The sequence below is a fragment of the Elgaria multicarinata genome, chromosome 13 (genome assembly GCF_023053635.1).
Source record: "Elgaria multicarinata webbii isolate HBS135686 ecotype San Diego chromosome 13, rElgMul1.1.pri, whole genome shotgun sequence".
NCBI classification, from domain to species: domain Eukaryota; kingdom Metazoa; phylum Chordata; class Lepidosauria; order Squamata; family Anguidae; genus Elgaria; species Elgaria multicarinata.
The window spans coordinates 8,302,217-8,322,595 of record NC_086183.1 but is presented as its reverse complement, the minus strand read 5'-3'; the positions used below and the strand labels follow the sequence as shown (position 1 = coordinate 8,322,595).

At 46.7% G+C, this 20,379-nt stretch overlaps 2 protein-coding genes across 2 annotated transcripts in view; one reads left to right on the top strand and one right to left on the bottom strand.

Moving 5' to 3' along the window:
- Window positions 1-20,379, bottom strand: part of PPT1 (palmitoyl-protein thioesterase 1) — a 276,709-nt gene that overhangs the window by 163,606 nt on the left and 92,724 nt on the right. The window lies entirely within an intron of this gene.
- MFSD2A (MFSD2 lysolipid transporter A, lysophospholipid) overlaps window positions 1-20,379 on the top strand; it is a 43,379-nt gene that overhangs the window by 21,089 nt on the left and 1,911 nt on the right. The window contains exons 4-13 of the mRNA XM_063140813.1: window positions 241-364; window positions 1,870-1,948; window positions 3,453-3,628; window positions 5,354-5,444; window positions 8,481-8,602; window positions 11,110-11,193; window positions 15,808-15,891; window positions 17,452-17,564; window positions 18,885-19,028; window positions 20,097-20,273. Coding sequence (XP_062996883.1) covers window positions 241-364; window positions 1,870-1,948; window positions 3,453-3,628; window positions 5,354-5,444; window positions 8,481-8,602; window positions 11,110-11,193; window positions 15,808-15,891; window positions 17,452-17,564; window positions 18,885-19,028; window positions 20,097-20,273 — 1,194 coding nt within the window. The remainder of the gene's footprint in view (window positions 1-240; window positions 365-1,869; window positions 1,949-3,452; window positions 3,629-5,353; window positions 5,445-8,480; window positions 8,603-11,109; window positions 11,194-15,807; window positions 15,892-17,451; window positions 17,565-18,884; window positions 19,029-20,096; window positions 20,274-20,379) is intronic.

Here is a 20,379-nt window from a genome sequence, read left to right as displayed (position 1 = left end):
CAAATTTAACAACGATGGGATACAATGAATAGGATGAAAGCCCTTGCATGAGATTCCTACAAAAATTGATAGGGGTTCTGCAGAGGTGGTAATAGTTGATGGGCTACATTCCTGTGTTTAAAGCCCTCCTAATGCATATCAAAACCAGGACATAAAACATGTTTTTTCCCCACTTTTTCTTTTTCTTTTTCCAGGCCCACCACAATATTAAGTCTTTCGTTTTGTTTGAATTCTTTACAGGATTATATTTTCCACTCCCTTTGCTGTGATCTCTTACTTTTTGATATGGTTTGTGCCGGACATCCCTCGAGGGCAAGTGATGTGGTATCTTTTCTTCTATTGCATTTTCCAGACCCTCGTAACGGTAAGTCTGCCTTCTTTTTGGGGCAAAGCATGCATTTAGCTTTTGAGCCCTTTCTCTTTTTTATTTATTTTATTTATTAAAGCATTTGTATCGCTCCCTGTTAACACTGGGATCTCAGGGTGACACACAGATAAAATCAGAACAATATAAACATAAATAATTTACACAGAGGAAAATGTATTCTATCGTAAACAAATTAAAATTGGGAGAAAAGTTTTAAAAGCAATAAAACAATTAAAATGAATTAAAACTATGTGTAACCATGGGGAATTTAGCCCTTGAAGGCTTTGATAAAAATCCATGTTTTAACTTGGCGCCAAAATGAAGCCAGTGTCGGCACCAGTCGGGCCTCCAAGGGGAGGGTATTCCACAAGCAGGGTGCCACAACAGAGGAAGCCCTCTCTCCCACATCCCACCATAACATATGTCTCGCGTTGGTGGGACGCAGAGGAGGGCTTCTCCAACATATCTCAAATCTTGGGCAGGCATATATAGGGAGAGGCACTCCCTCAAGTACTCCATCACCCCACGGCAGCTTTGCACTTCGCTCTGTAAACACTTTGCTTACAGTGGGTGCACTTTGTAAACCCATCCAAAAGCGCCCACACTGTTTCCTGTACAGAGGTGTCTGCACCTTCAGTGCATTGTATAAATCAGGATACGACATCTGGCATAAAACTGGTATTTTACTGCCCTGAGATCCTAGTGAGATAGGGCAGAATACAAATGTTTTAAATAAATAATTCCTGATCTCTTCTCTTCTCTCTCTCTCTCTCTCTCTTTAAATCAATTTCTAGCTCTCATAAGATTTGCAGTGAATGGAAAAGGTCTAGGATAGGAGTGGGCAAATATGGGACGGCTAGGGGCCAATTTCAACCCTGGACCCCCTCATGGGCTGCGCATACACACCCACCCGATGGATGCCAAAATCCAGAGAGGGGGAGACAAAATAAAAAATAAAAGTTTGCAAACAAGCTCATTTTGATTCTTTCATTTGATTTTTTTTGTTTGCTCCCCTGAACTTTGGAGGCTGCATTGGAGGGCTGTGGGGGCAGCATTTTGCCACCCCTCGTATAGGCTGTAGCACTACTGAGGAGGTAAGCCACTTGCCACCTCAATATGTACTTGCCGCACGGCACTGTATGTCTAGGCCCAATTTCCATAATCAAGTATGAGTGCAGATGGGGAGAGGGATCCACAGGGAGAGATCCTAATAGATCCAGTAAATGGAAGATGGTTCAATTTGGATTAGACCCTTGTTTTGCAGGTTGAGAAGTCTCTGTCTAGCCCAGCCAATTTTGGAGCACTTAGCTTACCCAGTTGAGGTCTGTCTACTTTGAACTGAGAAGTCTGGCCTACATCCATCCCAAAGCGTTGCTTAGCTGTTCTTTTCTCCCACTCCAAAAATACCATCCACCCACCTTGCACATGCCTTGTCCTAACTGTATTTTGTCATAAGTCTGTGCGGTGTCTCAATTTTCTTTGTTCCTTTTCCTCCTACACAGTGCTTTCATGTTCCGTACTCAGCCCTCACCATGTTCATTAGCAGGGAGCAGAGTGAACGGGATTCTGCCACCGCCTACCGTAAGAACCTCCACTCTCCTTATGCGCAAGTGATGTCAAAATACTACTCTCCCACTTATTTGGGGCACTGTTTCCATATTCTCCTTGCTCCATCTGGTTGGGAGCAAAAGTGAGCTTACTCTGTTAACCGCTGGGAGGACAGCACGAAATTTTCTTGCAAGCTCCACGTGGTACATGCATAGGCTTGACAGTTGGCCGTGTGCCTCCGGCTGCTACGTCTGACGGTCTGTGAGCATGTCGATAAGTGCATGTGGGTGCCGGCACCTGCAGGAGGATGAACCTTTCAGTTCCTGCTTCTCGGGGCCTTTTCTTAATGTTTGCACCTACTGAACCTGGACAAGATTGTGCACGCTGGCTGCAGCACTGGAGGCCAAGAGCACTTTGGTCCTGCTCCTGGCCTGCCAGCTAATCTGACAGATGTGGGAAACTTCCTTGGCTTGCCTAGATGCTCTCTTCTAAACTCCAGCAAGTCCAACCCCCTTGAGCAACCTGGTATGGGAAGGAACGTAAATGAGCCTGTGACTGCTTCTGTAAATGGGCTTCTTTTATTTTCATAAACCCTCCAGGGAGCTTTTGGCTCTTGGGTGGTATAGAAATGTCATAAATAAAATAATTTCTCCTGTATTCACATTTGCTTAAGGCTCTTCAATACATGTGGCAGAATGAGCTAGTACAACTACAGGGTCTGTGTGTGTGTATGTGTGTCCTTTCTGAATGCTTCTGCATGTAACAAACGAATATACTGAAAAGAAGAGGACTAGGCTAAAACGTCTTCCCTGATGTGCTGTTGCTATATTCAGGGATATTTTTTTTAAAAGGCGGAGCATTCAAAAAATGTGGCACATGCACACATCTGCCTTACGTGTGGGTGTAGCCCTCATCCTGATTACATGCAAAGAATTTTTCCATTGAAGGAAGCATTACAAGTTTAAATCCTCACCCCAGCTACAGTGATACAGTGATACAGTTCAGAATTCTACCTTGTAATGTGTAGAAGAGTTCTTTTTAACAGTTGGAACTCAGCTCTTCAGGCCAGAGATCCGAACATAACCTCACTCACAAGTGGTTTTTGAGCCCTTGTAAGTAAAGGTTTTGAGGTTTGTGGCAGACCTGCCTCCTTCCTCTGTTGCCTTAGAGTTTAAATTCAGAGCCTGCATGTGTTCAGTTTTTCCACTGCATTTTTTTATTTATGAAGGAACACTGTCTAGTGACTAGAAAAAGGGAGATAAATGTGAATCCTGTTTCCTGGCACTTGGAACATCCTTCTTAAATGACTTCCCCGGAAACCTTCAGGAGGTGACCAGGTCCTTTTTGCAAAATATGCCCAGTCAGTAGCTAAGTGAGTTAAACCACTTTAACCAGAAATAATTTAACTGAGCCCTCCGAGTGTTGACCAGTTGGCCAAACTGGGTTTTGCAACGACCGCTCCTGACGAAGGTTGGCCAAACACTACACCTATTAAGCTGACCACGGCTTAATATGTGTGTGTTTCTTTTTCCCACAGGGATGACGGTGGAAGTGCTTGGGAGTGTCCTGGGAACAGCCATCCAAGGACAGATTGTGGGCAAAGTGGACACGCCGTGCATTCCAGACCCGCTCCTGTTGAACATTGGCAACTCTTCTTCTGTGGCCATGGAGGAGGTCAACATCACCCATGATACTGGTTCACTCACAGATACGGTACATACTCCTTTTGAGAGCTCCCTGGTCCTACTTGGTTGGACTGATGATATAATAAGAGGACTAGCAGAAGTTCATGCCCCAGGGCTTGTTTAGGAGAGGGAACCCTTCCTCTTTCTGCTGCTGCTACTTCATCATACTGACCACCAGTGGCCAGGGCAAAAGGCCGTTGATACTCCAAGTTGAGAGACTGAGTACCAGCTGCAGCTGAACAAACATGATAGAGGACAGTTGGATTCATGTCCTTCTTTGGGCTTCCCAGAGGCATCTGGCCCCTGTGCAAAACAGGCTGCTGGACTTTGGTCCAATCCAGCAGGGATGTTCTTTTACTATTGTCCCAGGCCTGTTAACCCTGTCAACCATGCTACAACACCATCCTTAACTGAAGATGCAGGTATCAAACCTGATGCCATTGCCTGAGGCCCAGTGAGTTAAGCCTTCTCCTTTAAAACTTGTTCTTCTCACGACGGAGCATTTACTCACAGTTCATTCAGTGCTTATTGGTTTTCCCTCATGCCACTCCTCTCAAATAGCGACAAAAGCCATGGCTAGATGAGGGCTTATCCCAAGGATTGCCCCGGGATCATCCCTGTGCATCCACGTGACACACAGGGGATCCCGGGGGCAGGGAGGGATGATCCCTCCATTTCCCCGGGATTTTGCCCTGCCCTTCTAGCCCAGTTTTTCCACGGTCCTGGCCTGATCCCGAGACTGCGGAACATGTGGCCAGATCGCGGTTTGTCCCAGTTCCTCTCGAGTAACGGGGGTGGGGGGAGCTGGTTTTTTTTTTAAAAAAAACTTACTGTTTTGCAGACGAGCGCTCCTGCGATCCTTCTCCTTTAAAAACTAAAACAAAATGGCGGCCGCAATGTCCCACACCGCATGTAAACAAGGACGACGATCTCGCAATCATAAAATCGCGAGATCGTGGCCCTTTCACCCCCTTTTCTGGCTGAGGCCAAAGAAAAAGAGGAGCATTTGTACGTGTAGGCTGTAAATCCCTTTGGATACACTGTCTATTGGAGCATTCTTTCAAAAGCGGAGCACAGAGAGTTACTTGAATCCAGATTCCTGATTTCAAATTAGGCCCTTGCTATGGACCTGTGGCTTCTAGACTCATTGCTCAGACTGTGTTCCTAATTTGTAAACTTAGTGCCATTTACACAGAATCATACTCCTCTGCCCAGCGTTTGATTTAATTTGTAATAACTGCTTCTCTGTGTGAATGAGCTTGTGATTACTAGCACAGATGAGAATTTTCACCCATAAACTTGCATTGATAGAGTGAAAATTCCACTCTCATAAATTGCTTTGGATACCACAGTGTGGCTAAAGAGCTAGTGTAGAGTGGTGGAAGGATATTCCGTGGGTTTTGAACCTAGGATCCTCCATCCACCTGTGAGAACTGCCCAAGAGAAAGTTTGTTTCCTATGTAAATAGGTATTTTATACCACCCTTCAATCAAATTCCCAATCTGTTTTGCAGAGTTATTACGGTACTAAACCAGTGCTCTCGTGTCCTTGGACAAAGGGCAGAATACAAATGTAATAATACTAAAAAGGAAAGGCCATTGGTTTTTTCTGGAGCAAAGAACGGCGCTCTTAATTCTGCTGTCTTGCGAGGCAAGCATGCAGTGACACCCTTCTGAAAACTGGACCCCATTTGAAGCCTTGCATTTCATCTGGGTGTACATTTTTCTTTTCTTTTCTTTCCATCCTTGTACAGAGAAATGCCTACATGATTGCAGCTGGTGTCATTGGTGGGATATACATTCTTTGTGCCATCATCCTGTCTGTGGGCGTGCGGGAAAGACGAGGTGAGCAAAGCGGATCAACATACATGACTTCTCCAAGGTGGGCAGAGGGGAAGGGCTCTGAAAGGGAAAAGGCCGGGCATGATTTGTCCAGGAAGCAACTTGCATGAGAATGAGGTGGATACGTGTGGGTCCGTTAAAAAGTTGGGACCTAGGAAGCTGCTCTTTATGAAATCAGACCATTGGTTGCCTCTCACTTAGGAACGTCTGTTCTGCCAGGCAGGGTTTTCTGAGGTCTGAGACGTCTTTTCCAGCCCTACCTGGGGATGACAGGGGTTGAACTTCGGACCTTCTGTGTGCAAAACATGCGCTTTTGCCACTGAGATATGGCCCCTCCCATAACCTGCATAGGCTTGGCCAAAACCATGCCTAGGCTATTGTGAACAGGATTCACCTTGCATACTTCCCTCTTCCTCCTGCATTTAATAATGATAATGATAATAATAATAAATTTATTTCTTACCCGCCTCTCCCTCTGGGTCGAAGCAGGGAACAACATTAAATATAATATAATACATAAAGCTAGTTAAAAGAACATATAAAACCAATACAGTATTAAAATAACAATCACAACATCTTAAAACTCTTAGGTTTAAAACTCATCTGGGTAGGCCTACTGGAAGAGACTAGTCCTTATGGCTGTCTTAAACTCAGAGAGAGTATTAAGCCGACGAATCTCTTCCAGCAGGCCATTCCACAGTCTGGGGGCGGCAGAAGAAAAGGTCAGTTTACTCATTCAGGTTTGGTGTGAGAGAACCATCATTTTGGTTTGAATAAACCAGCAAGCTAATCTAGGTGACGCATTCTGAACACTCTTAAACTGCTGTTTCAATGTGGATTCATTTATTATTGACTTGGTGGGTTTTCTGCTGGGTACAGGAAGCTTGTCCTGTGCCTTTTCCTCCTCTCAAACATGCAGCCATCAAACCAGGCTGTTTACGAAACTCCCTCCTGTTTGCCTCTTCTGTGGCACCCACATTATTGTGTGTTGCCCACATCTGTCCATGGGCCATTCCTGTTGGAATACCTGGGCTGACTCTGAGGGAGAGAGTGACAATACCAGGCAAGAATTTCCCATTGCATAAGCACAGCCTTGCCTGGCTACAGTTCCTCTTGATAAAGCCCCCCCGCCCCGCCCCGCTTTCTGGTTCTAACCAGCCTTTGTGGGAGAAGCTTCTGATCTTTGCTCTGCATTGTCCTCGCCGAAAAAGCCTCATTGTGACTTGAGTTCCTCTTGAGCCTTCTAACAGGGAACTACTCAAACCTAAGGTGTGCTCGAGGCCATGTTTGGAGAACGCTTATCAAAGGAGCCGCTCCCCGCTAGCAAATATTGTCACTTTGAGGTATCTGGGCCCATTATTGTCCAAACACTCCACATCTGAGAAACGATCATTAGCTTGTTTCGAAAGCAAAGCCCTGCTAAAACCTTACAATCCATCCACCAAAAGCTCTAAGCTTAGCTGAAGAGAAGGTTTTATTGCCAAACGGTGAGATTTCCCTCCCTCCTTGTCCTGAAAAGCCCACTTGCGTGCTTTTATTGCTTTTGTTTCACCCAAGCATGATGGAGGGCCCTTGATAAATTGTAAGACAGCTTTTTAAACCTAAATTGGGGGGCAGGAAACTTTTTCTGTTGAGAGGGACACCCTGGCTCCAGGCAAGCACATCAAGATGAGGGGCATCTCCATGTTGGCATGTGGCCCCAGGATGCTTGCCCAGAGATATGTGTTCATTTGCAGACACGCTGACACATGCACATATAAACATTCTCTTCCTCTCTCCCCAAACAGAAAGGCAGTGATCCACTTTGCCGAGAAAGGCTCCCTTTCTTAGCACTCAGAAGGGCGGGGGAGAACTCTTATCACTGCTCAGCTCCTGCTGAATAGAGATGAGCTTTCCCCTACCCTGGAAGAGGCTGGCAGGCCATATGGGGCCCCCCTGCGGGCTGCATCTGACCTGCAAGCTAGAGGTTCCCATGTCTGACCTGATTAGTGGGGAGGGCTGGATGTGAAATCTGCGTCCCATATAGGCAGATAAGGGAGAGGGTCAAAGAGCATCCACGTTGGCAATCAGGATATGTTGCAAACAGGGAGCTTGCAACATTTTCAAATTGCAAAATATTTATATAAAAATCCTTGGAAGTTGCCATATTTCCCCCAAGATGTTTCAAAGGAGAAACTCGGATGAGAACTGAAATTTGTACAGACTTGAGCTCTAGAGGAACTGAGAATGGCTCAGTCAAAGCAATCGTCCCGTTTAATGTAGTTATATGACATAGCCAGTTCATTTGCAATTGGGAGGGGGTCGTGCCCACTTTGATTTGGCTCTTGACTGGGTCGCTTTATAATCTGCGTGCTCCATCGTAATATGACTTGCATTGCTTGGTCTTTTGCGCACACTTCAGAAGAAGAAGAAGAAGAAGAAGATGATGATTATAAATCTGTGCACTCACACCAAGTGTTAGGGGACTTACTCCTTTTGGTTTCTATTCTCATAAAAACACAGTGGGTAGTATCCAATGTGAGTCCCACTTAGATTAGATCCATTGAAAAGAATGGGACTTCAGGTTAGTCATGTCAAATCTAAGTCCCATTCATTTTAAAGGGTCTAATCCACGTAGGGTTAACATTGGACTCTACCCAGTAAATATGTAAGCTTCGGCTCCGCAGGAGCGTGGATCAATGGCATCATTTGGTAGCAAGAGCGGAATGCAGTTCTTAGAGTATTTTAGTTTTGAAAAATTCTTTGCTTTTTTAAAAAGAAAGCTGTTTCTAGCAGTCAGCCTTACATTGCAAAGATTAGGTGCTAGCAAGCGAGTGAGAGAAGGCTGTATTAAATGAGAAGGGGTCGGCCTTGTTGGTGTCTTTACTCTCCCTGTGGGTAGCAAAACCTTCAGAATTATGCAAAGCACGAGAACTTCTTTAAGGAAGGAGGCTGTAGCATTCAGCTCTTCAGGGTATGCATTTTTAAATCTATATTTTTACATCTAAAGAAGGCTTGATGAGAAAGAACTTCACCTGCTTCTTTTGCTTTGCTCTTCAGAGTCCTCTGAGCTCCAGCTGGGCAAGCCGACTTCCTTCTTCCAGGGCTTGAAGCTCGTGATGAAGCACGGCCCCTACATCAAGCTGATTGCTGGCTTTCTCTTTACCTCTCTGGCTTTCATGGTAAGCAAACAATCCCCCAAACCCAACTATCACCCCCACTGTGATAAAAGTGGTGTTATTGCTTGGCGTCAGGGACAGGATTGCTTTCCCTGGTGCTTAAACAAATGCAGTTATTTTCTGGCCCGGCAAATCTGACTGTCCACAACTAACCCACTCTGAGCAAGTAGTTTTGTCACATTCGTGAGCCCAGTGTGGAGCACAGTTGCTCGAATACCACGGGCACTTATCAGATGGATTTTTACTACCTCTCCCTGCAGCTTCTTCTACTGCTGACCTGCTTGTGTGGTTAAGGAAAGGAAAGGAACCTCTCGTGCAAAGCACTTGAGTCATTGCTGACTCCTAGAGGGACGCCTGCTTTCGCTGACGTTTTCTTGGCAGATTTTGTAGCGGGGTGGTTTGCTGTTGCCTTCCCCAGTTGCAGTTACCTTTCCCCCAGCTAGCTGGGGACTCATTTTACCAACCTCGGAAGGATGGAAGGCTGAGTCAACCTGAGCCGGCTGCCTGAGAACCAGCTTCCGCTGGGATCGAACTCAGGCCGTGGGGAGAGTTTCGGCTGCAGTAACTGCCGCTTACCACTCTGCGCCACATGGTTAAGACGTTTCCATTAAATATTCTGTGCAGTTTAAGGGGTTTCCTTGATCACTTTTCCCTGTAATTTGAAACCAAGCTTTCTCAAGGGCCTTGTAGTCACTGAATTGGCAAACCTGTTTTCTGGGCTGTACCAGTTCAGATGGCACAATGAGCGCTCTCATGATGGAATGGTGCGTCAAATGGGGGGGGGGGGAAATCCCTGCAGCTAGAAAACTAGGATGTGGTCTTGCTTTCTCTCTCTGATATGCTAGTCTTCTGTGTGCAGGGCATGATTCCATATGAAAGAGCAGTCAGCCATGAACCCCCACTTGCAGGCTGAGGTGGTTCAGCAAAGGCGCGTGGTTATCATCTAACAGTGGGGAGGTCTTAAGTGTTGTTTTGGCTCTGTATCCCCAGGGTCCCCTCCACTTTCTTCCTATGGCTAATAGTCCTGTTTGAGCAACCCCAAGTTGTCAGCCGGGGGCGTTAGTATTTTGAGGGGTGCCAGTGAAGCAGTGCGAAGTCTTGAGAGGTGGGCTGCAGTGTCTCTTGCGGTGCCTTGGAGCAGCCTTCCCCAGCCTGGCGCCTTCAGGAGTGTTGGACTAAGAGCCCCAGCATTCAAAACACTGTTTTAAGGCACCAACAACAACATTTGTTGCAGTAAACTTAACAAGAGTAGCGATTCTGTGGCAAAAAAGAGCGAGCGAGCAAAGCCTGCTACCTGACCTAGGATGCCCCCGTATGATGAAGGTGTGGTTTATGGACCGATTGCCGATTGCCTGATCACTGGAGAGGTCTGGGTAACTTTGCCAGAGGGAGCCGACTGCTTCCACATACCGGGTGCGGCTTAAGGAGCTCAAACTCTTCTGGAATTCGCTGCCCTCGCAGCAGCAATAGAGAAGTTGTTGCAGGGCTGGATCCTGTGTTTTGCGTTGCCTCCAGAGCAGTTGTGAATAGTGATTTCTCTTCTCCGAGCCTTGGGGAATCTGCCGAATTCTTGGTTGGTTTGTTTTTTGTGGGGGCCTCTCTTTCCCCTTCGCTTCGGCATTTCCCATCCCTCTCCCGCATTGCCGTGTCAGAGGTATAGTCTTACACACCTCTGTTTCTGGAGTTATATATAGGGCAGCGGTGAGCAGCTTGTGGCCCTCCAGAAGTTTTGGCCTGCAGGTCCGATCAGTCTGCCGCTGGATACCAGTTCTGGGGAACACAAACCGGAGGCTGCTAAATAGTTTTCATGTGGGCTTCCCTGAGGCAGCTGGTTGGTCACTGTCTAAACAGAATGCTGGACTAGAAGAACCACAGGTGGGCAAGTTGTGGCCTATAGCTCCCATCACTCCTGGCCAGCATAAGCCCAATGGGATAATGAAAGTTGTGGCCCTCTAGATGTTTGGGCCCACAGGTTCCCCCTCCTGATACAGAGGCCCCATCCACGTCTTCTGAGGTGCTGTCTTTCTCCCAGGTTGGCTTTTGTTGTTATCCCAATCCCATACACACACTTACATTGTGAGATACAGCTTTATTATGGGGCGTCGGTGTATGTGGTTTCAGTGTCTGGCTAGGATTGGGGAAACTGAGGTTCAAATCCATACTCAGCCATGAAGCTAACCGGGTGGCTTTGAACCAGCCAGCCTTTCTCTCAGCCTAACCTACCTCACAGGGTTGTTGTGAGGATAAAATGTGGGGAGGAAGGAGATCCGTGTACACCACACTGAATTCCTTGGAAGAACGACAGGGTATGAATGTAATGTTGTATTCGTGTTGCTGGTCCCTCTGCCCAGCTGGCTCTGCTGGCTGGAGGATTCTGGGAATTGTAGTCCAACACATCTGAAGGGTGCCAGGTTTGGAAATGCTGCCCCTGCCCCTCTCGCAAAAGGATGACTTCAGAATTCCCAGGATCTGCCCCCATTAACTTCCACTGTTTCATTTCTTCTTTCCAGCTCCTGGAAGGCAACTTCGCTTTGTTCTGTACATATACCTTGGGGTTCCGGAATGAGTTCCAGAACATTCTACTCGCCATCATGGTACGTGCACTGTAGTCAATAGAACTACTCTTCATCCTCTCTTGCTCCTGCTACAGAGGCAGCGTGGTTGTTGTTTTTTAGGAGGTTGATAGCCCACTGGGGAGGTTGGGTGCTGGTGTTGGTCCTAATCTTATCTTGGTCATGAATTTGCTAAGTGGCCTGGGAAACCCATTCCCCCTGCCTCTGCCCCTACATTTTGCAACAAGGGGATAACACTGGTCTACCTTGAAGGGCGATTGTAAGAAATTCTGAGCTAATGCAAGTAAAGCACTTAGAATGTTCAAAAGTGCCAAGAGGAGGCAATGTGGTTGCTGTTTAATGTTGTCTTCCTGTTGTGGTAGCCCGTATACCCTGTAACGTGGAAATGGCTGTACCAATGTAGGTTTTTTGGGTAGAGTCGTGCCCCGCAAAATTCACACTGGAAAGCAAGTGCAGGGATTGGCTTCCAGATGCTTTTACATTTGGACAAGAGGCTACAGTGGCAGGACTGTTCCCACATTGCAAAATGCATGCATTCTCCTACAAAAATGGGGGCTGCACCTGTTAGCAAACGTGATCTGGGAACTGGCCTAGTGTGAGAGAGGTGATCTTTACCAAACCCATACGCCTACAGAAGTGTGTCGGTGCTAAACACTCTCTTACTTTGAATAAAGGGTGATGGAAGATGCTGCGTCTTGAAAAGACAACACCCCCTGTCCCCCCCAGAGCAGAAAGCCCTGGGAAAACTATCCTATCGAAGTCTGTGTTTAAACTGCGTCCTGGGGAAATGTCAAGGAATTCTTGCCTGATCTCTTCCAGCAGGTGTTTAACACCAAACTGCAAACCTGCAGTGGTCGAGGCACATCTAGTAGAACGCCCGTGCTGAACTGCCAGGGCACAAACAGCGCCCTGTACGGTGCATGTGAACTGTGCAGAAGTAAGGCGCGCACTCCTGAGTAATAACCACAATAGGAGTATTTAGGCCGTCTGACATAGCGAGGGAACTGGGAGAAGCTTGCCTGATGGGCAGCCTTAAAGACGGAAAGGGCAGTTACTGAACACGGTCCCTGAAAGGATGGAGCCGGCTGGCTAGAACAGTGTGCTCTTTGTTTGCCTCGGAAGCTCGCCCTGAAAAGAGAGGGAGAATAAAAGCCAGGCGAATCTTTTGTCCAAACTCTGCCATTTTCTCCCCTTACCCATAATCATGAGAAAAAAAGGAGCCTTGAGTGTTTATCAGAGAGAGGCAATGAATGAAAGCAATGGAGCCGATTTGTCTGGGAAAGCCTTTCCAGGCTGATGGATGGAAGGAGGAGGGAGGGAGGGAGGGGAGGGGAGGGGGGCAGGCAGGCAGGCAGTGGAGGGGGAGCATTGTGTTGTGAAGCTCTCTGCCCCATCAGAAAGTCTGTGGGGGAGGCAGAGCCCCCTCCCTCTAGGGAGCGCAGGGACTTGAACGTAATTCAGGCCCGTGCTTTGCTTCCTTGGCTCTATGAAGGAGTCACGCTGCAGCTTGTTGCATTTGCCATGTGTAACGTAGCGAAGTCCCACCAGTCGTTTGCTGCTCAGAAACGGCCTCTCCACCTCCTCCAATGGGCCGTGTTCTCAAAGAACCCAAGGAGGAAAGGCTGTGGCTCAGTGGGAGAGCACCTGCTTTGCATGCAGAAGGCTCAATCCCCGGCATCTCCCTGCAGGGCTGGAAAAAAATCCTGCCTGGAATTCTGGAGGGCCGCTGCTGCCAGCCAGTATCAACAATACTGGGCTAGATGGACCCATAGACTCAGTATAAAGCTGCGTCCTCTATTCCTAACTGTGAATGTATTGGGTATGCACAGCTGTTTTCTCTGTGTAGTAGACAAAAGTAGAGAGGAAAGTGCTGTGCTGCTATGCTATTTTTCTGCATGCAAGAAACCTCCCCTTCTTCTTAAGGAGCATTCAGACTGAAATGTAGCACTTCAGTATTCTGAGACCTTATTCTCTATAGTGCGTAGAACGGCTCCTCGAGAGGACAGCAGTGTAAACATTAACCAGGGGCAGAAGCTTCAACGCCACCATCTTTAGCCTAGATCAGCAGTGAAACTGGATGTTTTGGGAAGGGTGGAGCTTAATGCAAGAGAAGCACATGGGAAGAGGCTGATTCAGTTTCCATTGAAACCCTCTCATGGAATGTTAGCAGCTCGCCTAGGGCGCTGCTGGAGCACAGGAGGAAGGGGGCTGTGGACTGTTTGGAAAGGAGCTAGCTGAACATTTTTTGGGGTGGGGGGGAGGGGGATGTGGTAATAAGGGGCTTTATGCTATCCAAATAGTAGATGGCAGATCCCTCCCCATGCTCCTGTCTGCGTGTGGCCTCCATAAAGCAGTCCTGTAAATGTATGGTTTTAAAGCTGCTGTTTAATCAGTGTGTGGTCTCTTTTTAAGTCCTGCAAATTTTGCCTCGTTAGTTTGGGTTGATTAGCATATCCATCCCTATTCTTTCTTCTCCCCGCCCAGCTAGCATAATGTGGTTTGGATGCTTGCAGCAAACACAAAGATTTTATAGAGAAATCTCCTTCTCTTTTGATCGTATTTAGGCTACATGCCTTCGACCAACAGGATTTGGGGAAGAAAGTATCCTGGCTTTATAACTTCACAAAAATAAGTAAATAAATGCCAGGCCTGGCTGGTAGTCTTTTGGGAGAGCACTGCTAAGACAGTGGCCTGGTTTGCACACAACCCTAACCCATGGTATGAGTTGTTCAATTATGGGCTGTCATAATGTGTAAACCCAGCCATGCTAACGGGCTCAGAAAGAGGGATTGTGAACTCTGGGTTGTTAAACCATGGGTTGTCATTACATGTGAACCCAGAACTATGGGTTGTTCATGGGTTTCTTTGCCAAGCAGGCAAGAGTGGTTAAAACAACAACAACCAGCTTCTATACATGCCAGTCACTTTACAGTGCCAGAAAGGTTATGGGGAGGGAGCAGACGAAGAGGAAGGAAAACAAAAAACCCAGGGATTGAAAGAACAAACCATGGTTTGTTCAGTCATTTCCCAGAAAAACACTGGGTTGGGCAACAAATCATAGGTTAGATAAAGCAGAGATTAGTGTTGTGTGTGAGTCAGGCCTGTGGTATGCAGGATAAATTAGGGATTGCATTTGGTCTGGAGCCAATCAAGTCTTCATTGACCCCTGGGCTCATGGACAGCTTTGCTGGATGCTGACTCGGGCCATGAGCCACTGATTGCCTGTGCTTTTGAGAATGTGAAACATATTCTGAAGTCTTCATCGGAGCTTTCTTGGCAAGCCTCCATCCAGTTTACGTCCCGTCCGTGGAATCAAAAACTTCTGCCAATCTCAGTTATGTAATAGTCAGGAGGATTCAACCTCCCTTCATTTTCCTCCTGTTCCCTCTCCCCTTTTTGACTCAGCAGGAAGAGAGAGGAACGTTTTTAACTTGCCATAAGCAAATTCCTGCCCTACCCCAAGTCTAGGCAAGGTCAGAGAGCAGGACTTCATGGGGTGGGGAGAAAGGAACTTGATGCTGGTTGAGTTGGTCGTGGGGGAACTCTGTGCCTTTGTTTTGGAGCTGCAACGCTTCCAGGACCTTCCTGGCGTATCCGTTTTCTCACACTAAGGAAGAACAAAGATCTCAAAGTGAAAACAAAGAAAGCCTCTCTCTAAAATAAATTGTAAATCAAGGCTGGGGAACATGTCACCCTCCTGATATGGTTGGCCTGCAGCTCACATCAGCACTAGCCAACGTAGCCAACGGCAAGAGATAATGGGAGTTGCAGGCCACACATTCCCCATCCTTGCTGTAAATAAAGATAGCAGTCTTATAGCACTTTTGGTATGCTTTACATTTTACAGACTTTCATAAGGTACAGCCTCTCAAAAAAAGTCCCGGCCCCATGGAGCCTTCAACCTAAATGTTATGCAGGCAGAGGCAAACCTAGCAAGGGATGAATGTAAGCAACTAAAATTCCTGAATGGCCAGGGAGCAGGGGAGGCTGGGGCATTGGGCTGGAAGGCTCCATGAAACAACAGGTGGGTTGTGAGGAACGCTTTGAAAGCAGGCAAGTGGCTCCCTCTCTTGCAGGTGTCCTGGGGGGCCATTGGGGAGAATGGGCACACTTGTTTGAGAACAGGAGACCGCTGGACAGCTGAGGACGGTAGAGCTGGCAGAGCGAAAGTCACACGGGCGAGAACCCGGAGACAGAAAGGCGGAGAGGGCGGGTGGGGCGAGCGCTAGGGGAGCTTTTAAAGAAAGAGGACTTGTGCTGGGTCGTGAAGAGGAACAGGAAGCTGGTGTCGGGATTTGTGAATGGGCATTCTGTGGTGTGAACAACTGAATATTCGGGAGCCCTCTCTGATGTGGGAGTCCACATGCCTTGCCGTGATGCAACTGCAGGCCTGCAGAAAAACCTCCCGTGACCATAGCACAGTTGCCGTCAGGGTAGTGAAAGAGTGTTTGTTTCCCTTTCTTTCTGTTCTAATTCACGCACGCATGATCAAGTATGGAATTGGGAGCGTTGCTCCAGGTTCACCAATGCGGCGTACAAGTGTGGGATCTTAGATGCAGCTCACTCGGAGGGACAGTTGCTGACACTCGAGTAACCATTCTTCCTTTCTGTCTCCATTTTGTTGCCCCCTTGCAGCTCTCTGCCACTTTGACCATCCCTTTCTGGCAGTGGTTCCTAACTCGCTTTGGGAAGAAAACGGCTGTCTACATTGGTATCTCGGTGAGTAAAAACCTTCAAGGGGAAAGTGTGAAGACTGCTTGTGGGTGCGTCTCTGTTGCCAAGCCTCCCAGGGAAGCAAAGTCCAAAGCTTCCATCTTTCGCCTGGTACTGCCAAGCTCGTAACAGTGCGAAGAGTGCAGTCCGACGGCCTGCTGGGCTATTTCTGAAGGAGCTGGCACAGACCTCACTAAGACTATATTGAGGCCAAGAATTGAGAGCACTGTGGAACGATGGGTGGACTTTGTGGACCTCTTCAACAGTTTGCTCTGAGAGCTGTTAGTGATGTTGTATTAGCCATGTATGTTCCTTTTGGAGCGGGTTCTTCTCTGGCAGGTCTGAGGCCTCTTGGCAGGACAGTCCTGTGTCCGTGTGTTTCACTCTTCCCCAGAAAATAGGCCTTGAGGTCTAGTGGCACGGTGGTAGCAGGCCTCATTACGAAGGAACAGGCTGCCTCTGTTTGAGGCCTACTGGCAAAGTGGCGCTAGGATTTGCCTGGCCCTTTCTTCCTGACAGATACAAAGTCTACTGACATGGCTTAAGTTACATTTGGACATTTTAAGCAAATTAATAATGGCCCATCTTATCCTTTAAAAATAAAAAGCACTTGCATATTTCAGATATTGGAATACAAGGTGTAACTCATTTTTAAAAGCCTGAAAACTATCAACCATAATTTAACAAAATACAAAACAAAACCAACTCTTCATCCACCATGTCTAGAGCAGCTCCCATGGTTGATTATCGAGGGCGGACTCCCCACATGACATGATTATAATCAAGCATGGTGTGGATTAAGGCCAACATCGAGTTGACTCCGGCTGGACTAGAGCAGCAGCTGCGGCTTTACTCACTCTTGCCAGGGGACTCTGTAGTCACCGAAAATAACCAACTGTGTGTGATGAAGTAGTCAATGGTGGCTGACACACAACGCGATAACCAACGGTTGCTCAAATAGTCAACTCTGCACAGTGTTGGTTATTTCAGCCGAATAACCAACCATGGTGTGAAAAAGTCCCAACAGACACACAATAACCAGCCGTTGGCTATTTAAACCCACCGTTGTCGTCCGAACCCAGTCATAGTGGGTCCTACCAACTTGGATGGCTTTAAAGGGGGATTAGACAAATCCACGGAGGATAAGGCTACTAGTCAGGGGGGCTACATATTACCACCAGTACTGGAGGTGGTCTTCCTCACAGTACCAGTTACTGAGGAACACAGGCAGGGGGCGTTGCCGTTGCTCTCACGTCCTCTTTGTGGGCTTCCCATAGGCATCTGGTCGGCCGCTATGCAAACAGAGTGCTGAATTAATAGGCCTTCGGTCTGATACAGCATGGCTGTTCTTATGTTTTTAATCCCACTGCCCAATCTGCAGAGTAATTGAGAGGTTAAAGAGGGGATGGCCCTTTTTATACTGCTGTGACATTTTGAGAGGAAGGGCGGGATTACCAATATGATGAATGAATTCACACAAATCAGTAAATGGTTTATTTTTTTAAAGAAAAAAACACGTACTGTTTCATAGTCATCTTTTTGACCACCTCTTCTCTGATTCCACAGTCTGCCACCCCTTTTCTCATCTTGGTTGTGACTATGGAAAGTAACCTTATCATCACCTATGTGGTGGCCGTTGCAGCTGGGATGAGTGTAGCAGCGGCTTTCCTTTTACCCTGGTAGGTATATTTTTCTCGTCACTATAGTGCCAGGCTTCTGTTGCAGAAAGTCCATTATACTTGTTTTTTTAGTACTCTTATAACATTATGCTGGATCTCTCAACTTCTGTGATGAAATGTGGGTGGGAAATGATGTTTGGCTTGTTGTCTGAGCTTGCCTGTTTTCACTATGGCATGTTTTGCTTTCTCTGCCTCCCTTAAAATATATAAATGACAGGCATTTAACTTCCTGCCTAGCCTTGATTTACTTGCTTTGGGGTGGCTGTTGTCTTGGTTCAAGGTAGGGTATTGCTGTTTTTACTTAATGGATCTGAAGATAAGGGAGAGTTAGTTACTCTGCAATTTGTGTAAGTTAATTTACCTGAGCTACATGCTTTATTCTGGTTTTTGTAGTATTATTATTTATTATTTTATTATTATTTTATTACATTTATATACCGCCCCCCAGCCAAAGCTCTCTGGGCGGTTTACAACGTATTTGGTTTTCAGAGCCCCAAGAAGGCTTCTGATTCTTCCTCACCCCACCCATTTTATTAATTAACCCCCCACAGCTATTCTATCTTGTCCGTCCTTGGGGCTCCCAGCCGGGCTACTGATTCACTTGCTTAGCTTCAGCAGTGCTGCAGTCTCACATGCTCCTAGACCATTCATTGGGCCTGGTGTTTGTTTGTTTTATGTCATTTATGGGCTGCCTTTTTAGGTGATTGTCCTCACAAGGTGTCTCGCAAACATAAAACCATAGTAAAATATTCTAAACAACCAACGGCTTTAAAACTGATTTAAGTCATTTAAAATATTCGCTTAAGGAACAGTGCATAGACTAGATCATAATACTTTAAAGAATTAAAATCATAATCAAGTGCACAGCATTAAAAACAACAAGGAACAAGTGACTGAAACGAGGAAGCCTTTAAGACTTGTTTTGAAGGGATGCATTATAGGAGCCATACTTAAATAAATCAGGAGGTTCTGTAACTGAGAGGCCGCCACTGAGAAGGCCCTGACTCATGTCCACTAACCTGATAGATGTAAATGAGCAGGGCCCCCAACAATGACCTTGGAGAATGAACCGACTCAAGTGGGTGAAAGCAGCCCTTCAAGTAACCTGGCCCCAAACCATTCAGGGCTTTAAAGGTTTAAACGCCAGCACTTTGAAATGGGCTTGGAAACTCACTAGCAACCAGGGTGACTGGTACAGTACTGAGGTTTCTAGATTGTTGAGTGAAAGGAGTGATTTTGCAATTGGTTGGCAACATCTGATTTTCCTCTTTACCTCCATTTTGGTTGGGTAGACTGAAATCTCTTGTCGTTTCTGCTTAGGTCCATGTTGCCAGATGTCATCGATGACTTCAACCTCCAGCACCCAGATTCCAATGGCCATGAAGCAATTTTCTTCTCCTTCTATGTCTTCTTCACTAAGTTTGCTTCTGGGGTGTCTTTGGGGATCTCCACACTCAGTTTAGAGTAAGTTCTTCCCCCACCCACTTCCCGGTCTGTTATCACTTATAACAGAAAGAATAGTCAAACTACTTTGGGGTTTTGCATCTTGAATTATTTGTGCTTTTAAGAAGAAAGGACTCTGCAAACAAGTCTGCCAATTAGCTGATATAGAAGGAGTTTGTGAGGTCGAATGAGGGCCTGGAGCAGGGGAAGTCAAAGATATGAGGGCTCAGATTGCTGTGTTGTCATAAATTCATTAAAACATTTGTATCCCGCCCTATTATCACTGGGATCTCAGGGCGGCATACAGATAAAATCAGAACAATATAAACATAAATAATTTACATCGCTAAAAATGTATTAAATTGTTAACAAATTAAAACCAGTAGAAAAAATTTTAAAAGCAACACAACAATTAAAATCAATGAAAAGTATGTGTAACTATGGGGAATTTAGCCCTTGAAGGCTTTGATAAAAAGCCATGTTTTAACTTGGCGCCGAAATGAAGCCAGCGTTGGTGCCGGTCGGGCCTCCAAGGGGAGGGCATTCCACAGTCGGGGTGCCACAACAGAGAAGGCCCTCTCCCACATCCCACCATGATGTCTGTCTCACATTGGTGGGACGCAGAGGAGGGCTCCTCCAACAGATCTCAAGTCTCGGGCAGGCATATATAGGGAGAGGCGCTCCCTCAAGTTCTCCCTCAAGTACTCCATCACCCCACGGCAGCTTTGCACTTTGCTTACTAAAACCCATCCAAAAGCGCCCACACTGTTTCCTGTACGGAGGTGTTTGCACCTTCAATGCATTGTATCAATCAGGATATGATATCCGGCATAAAATTTGTATTCCTGATCTCTTCTCTTCTCTTCTCTTCTCTTCTCTTCTCTTCTCTTCTCTTCTCTCTCTAGCTCTCATGATGATTGTATAAGATTTGCTCAAGTTCTGCAACCTGTATAATGATTTTGCACTTTGCATCATTCATCCTGGCTTTGTTAAATCCGTGAAGTCGTACGTCGCTACGTAAGGCAGTGAAACCCTGACCGCTAGAAAATGTACTCGGCCACTATGTAATTCTTTTCCTGTTTCTCACAGTTTTGCCGGATACAAGACCCGGGGCTGCTCCCAGCCGGAGGCGGTCAACTTCACGTTGAAGATGCTGGTCTCGGCTGCTCCTGTGGTTTTGATCATCCTGGGCCTGCTCCTCTTTAAGTTGTACCCCATTGATGAAGACAGGCGGAGGAAAAACAAGAAAGCCCTGCAGGACTTGAGGTGAGAGGCTTGGTGCTGGCAACTGCAAAGGGGAATTGTGGTGATGTCACAGTCGAGATGAGCAACTGGCAGACTAGGAACACTGCCAGGACCTCCCCTTGCCTGG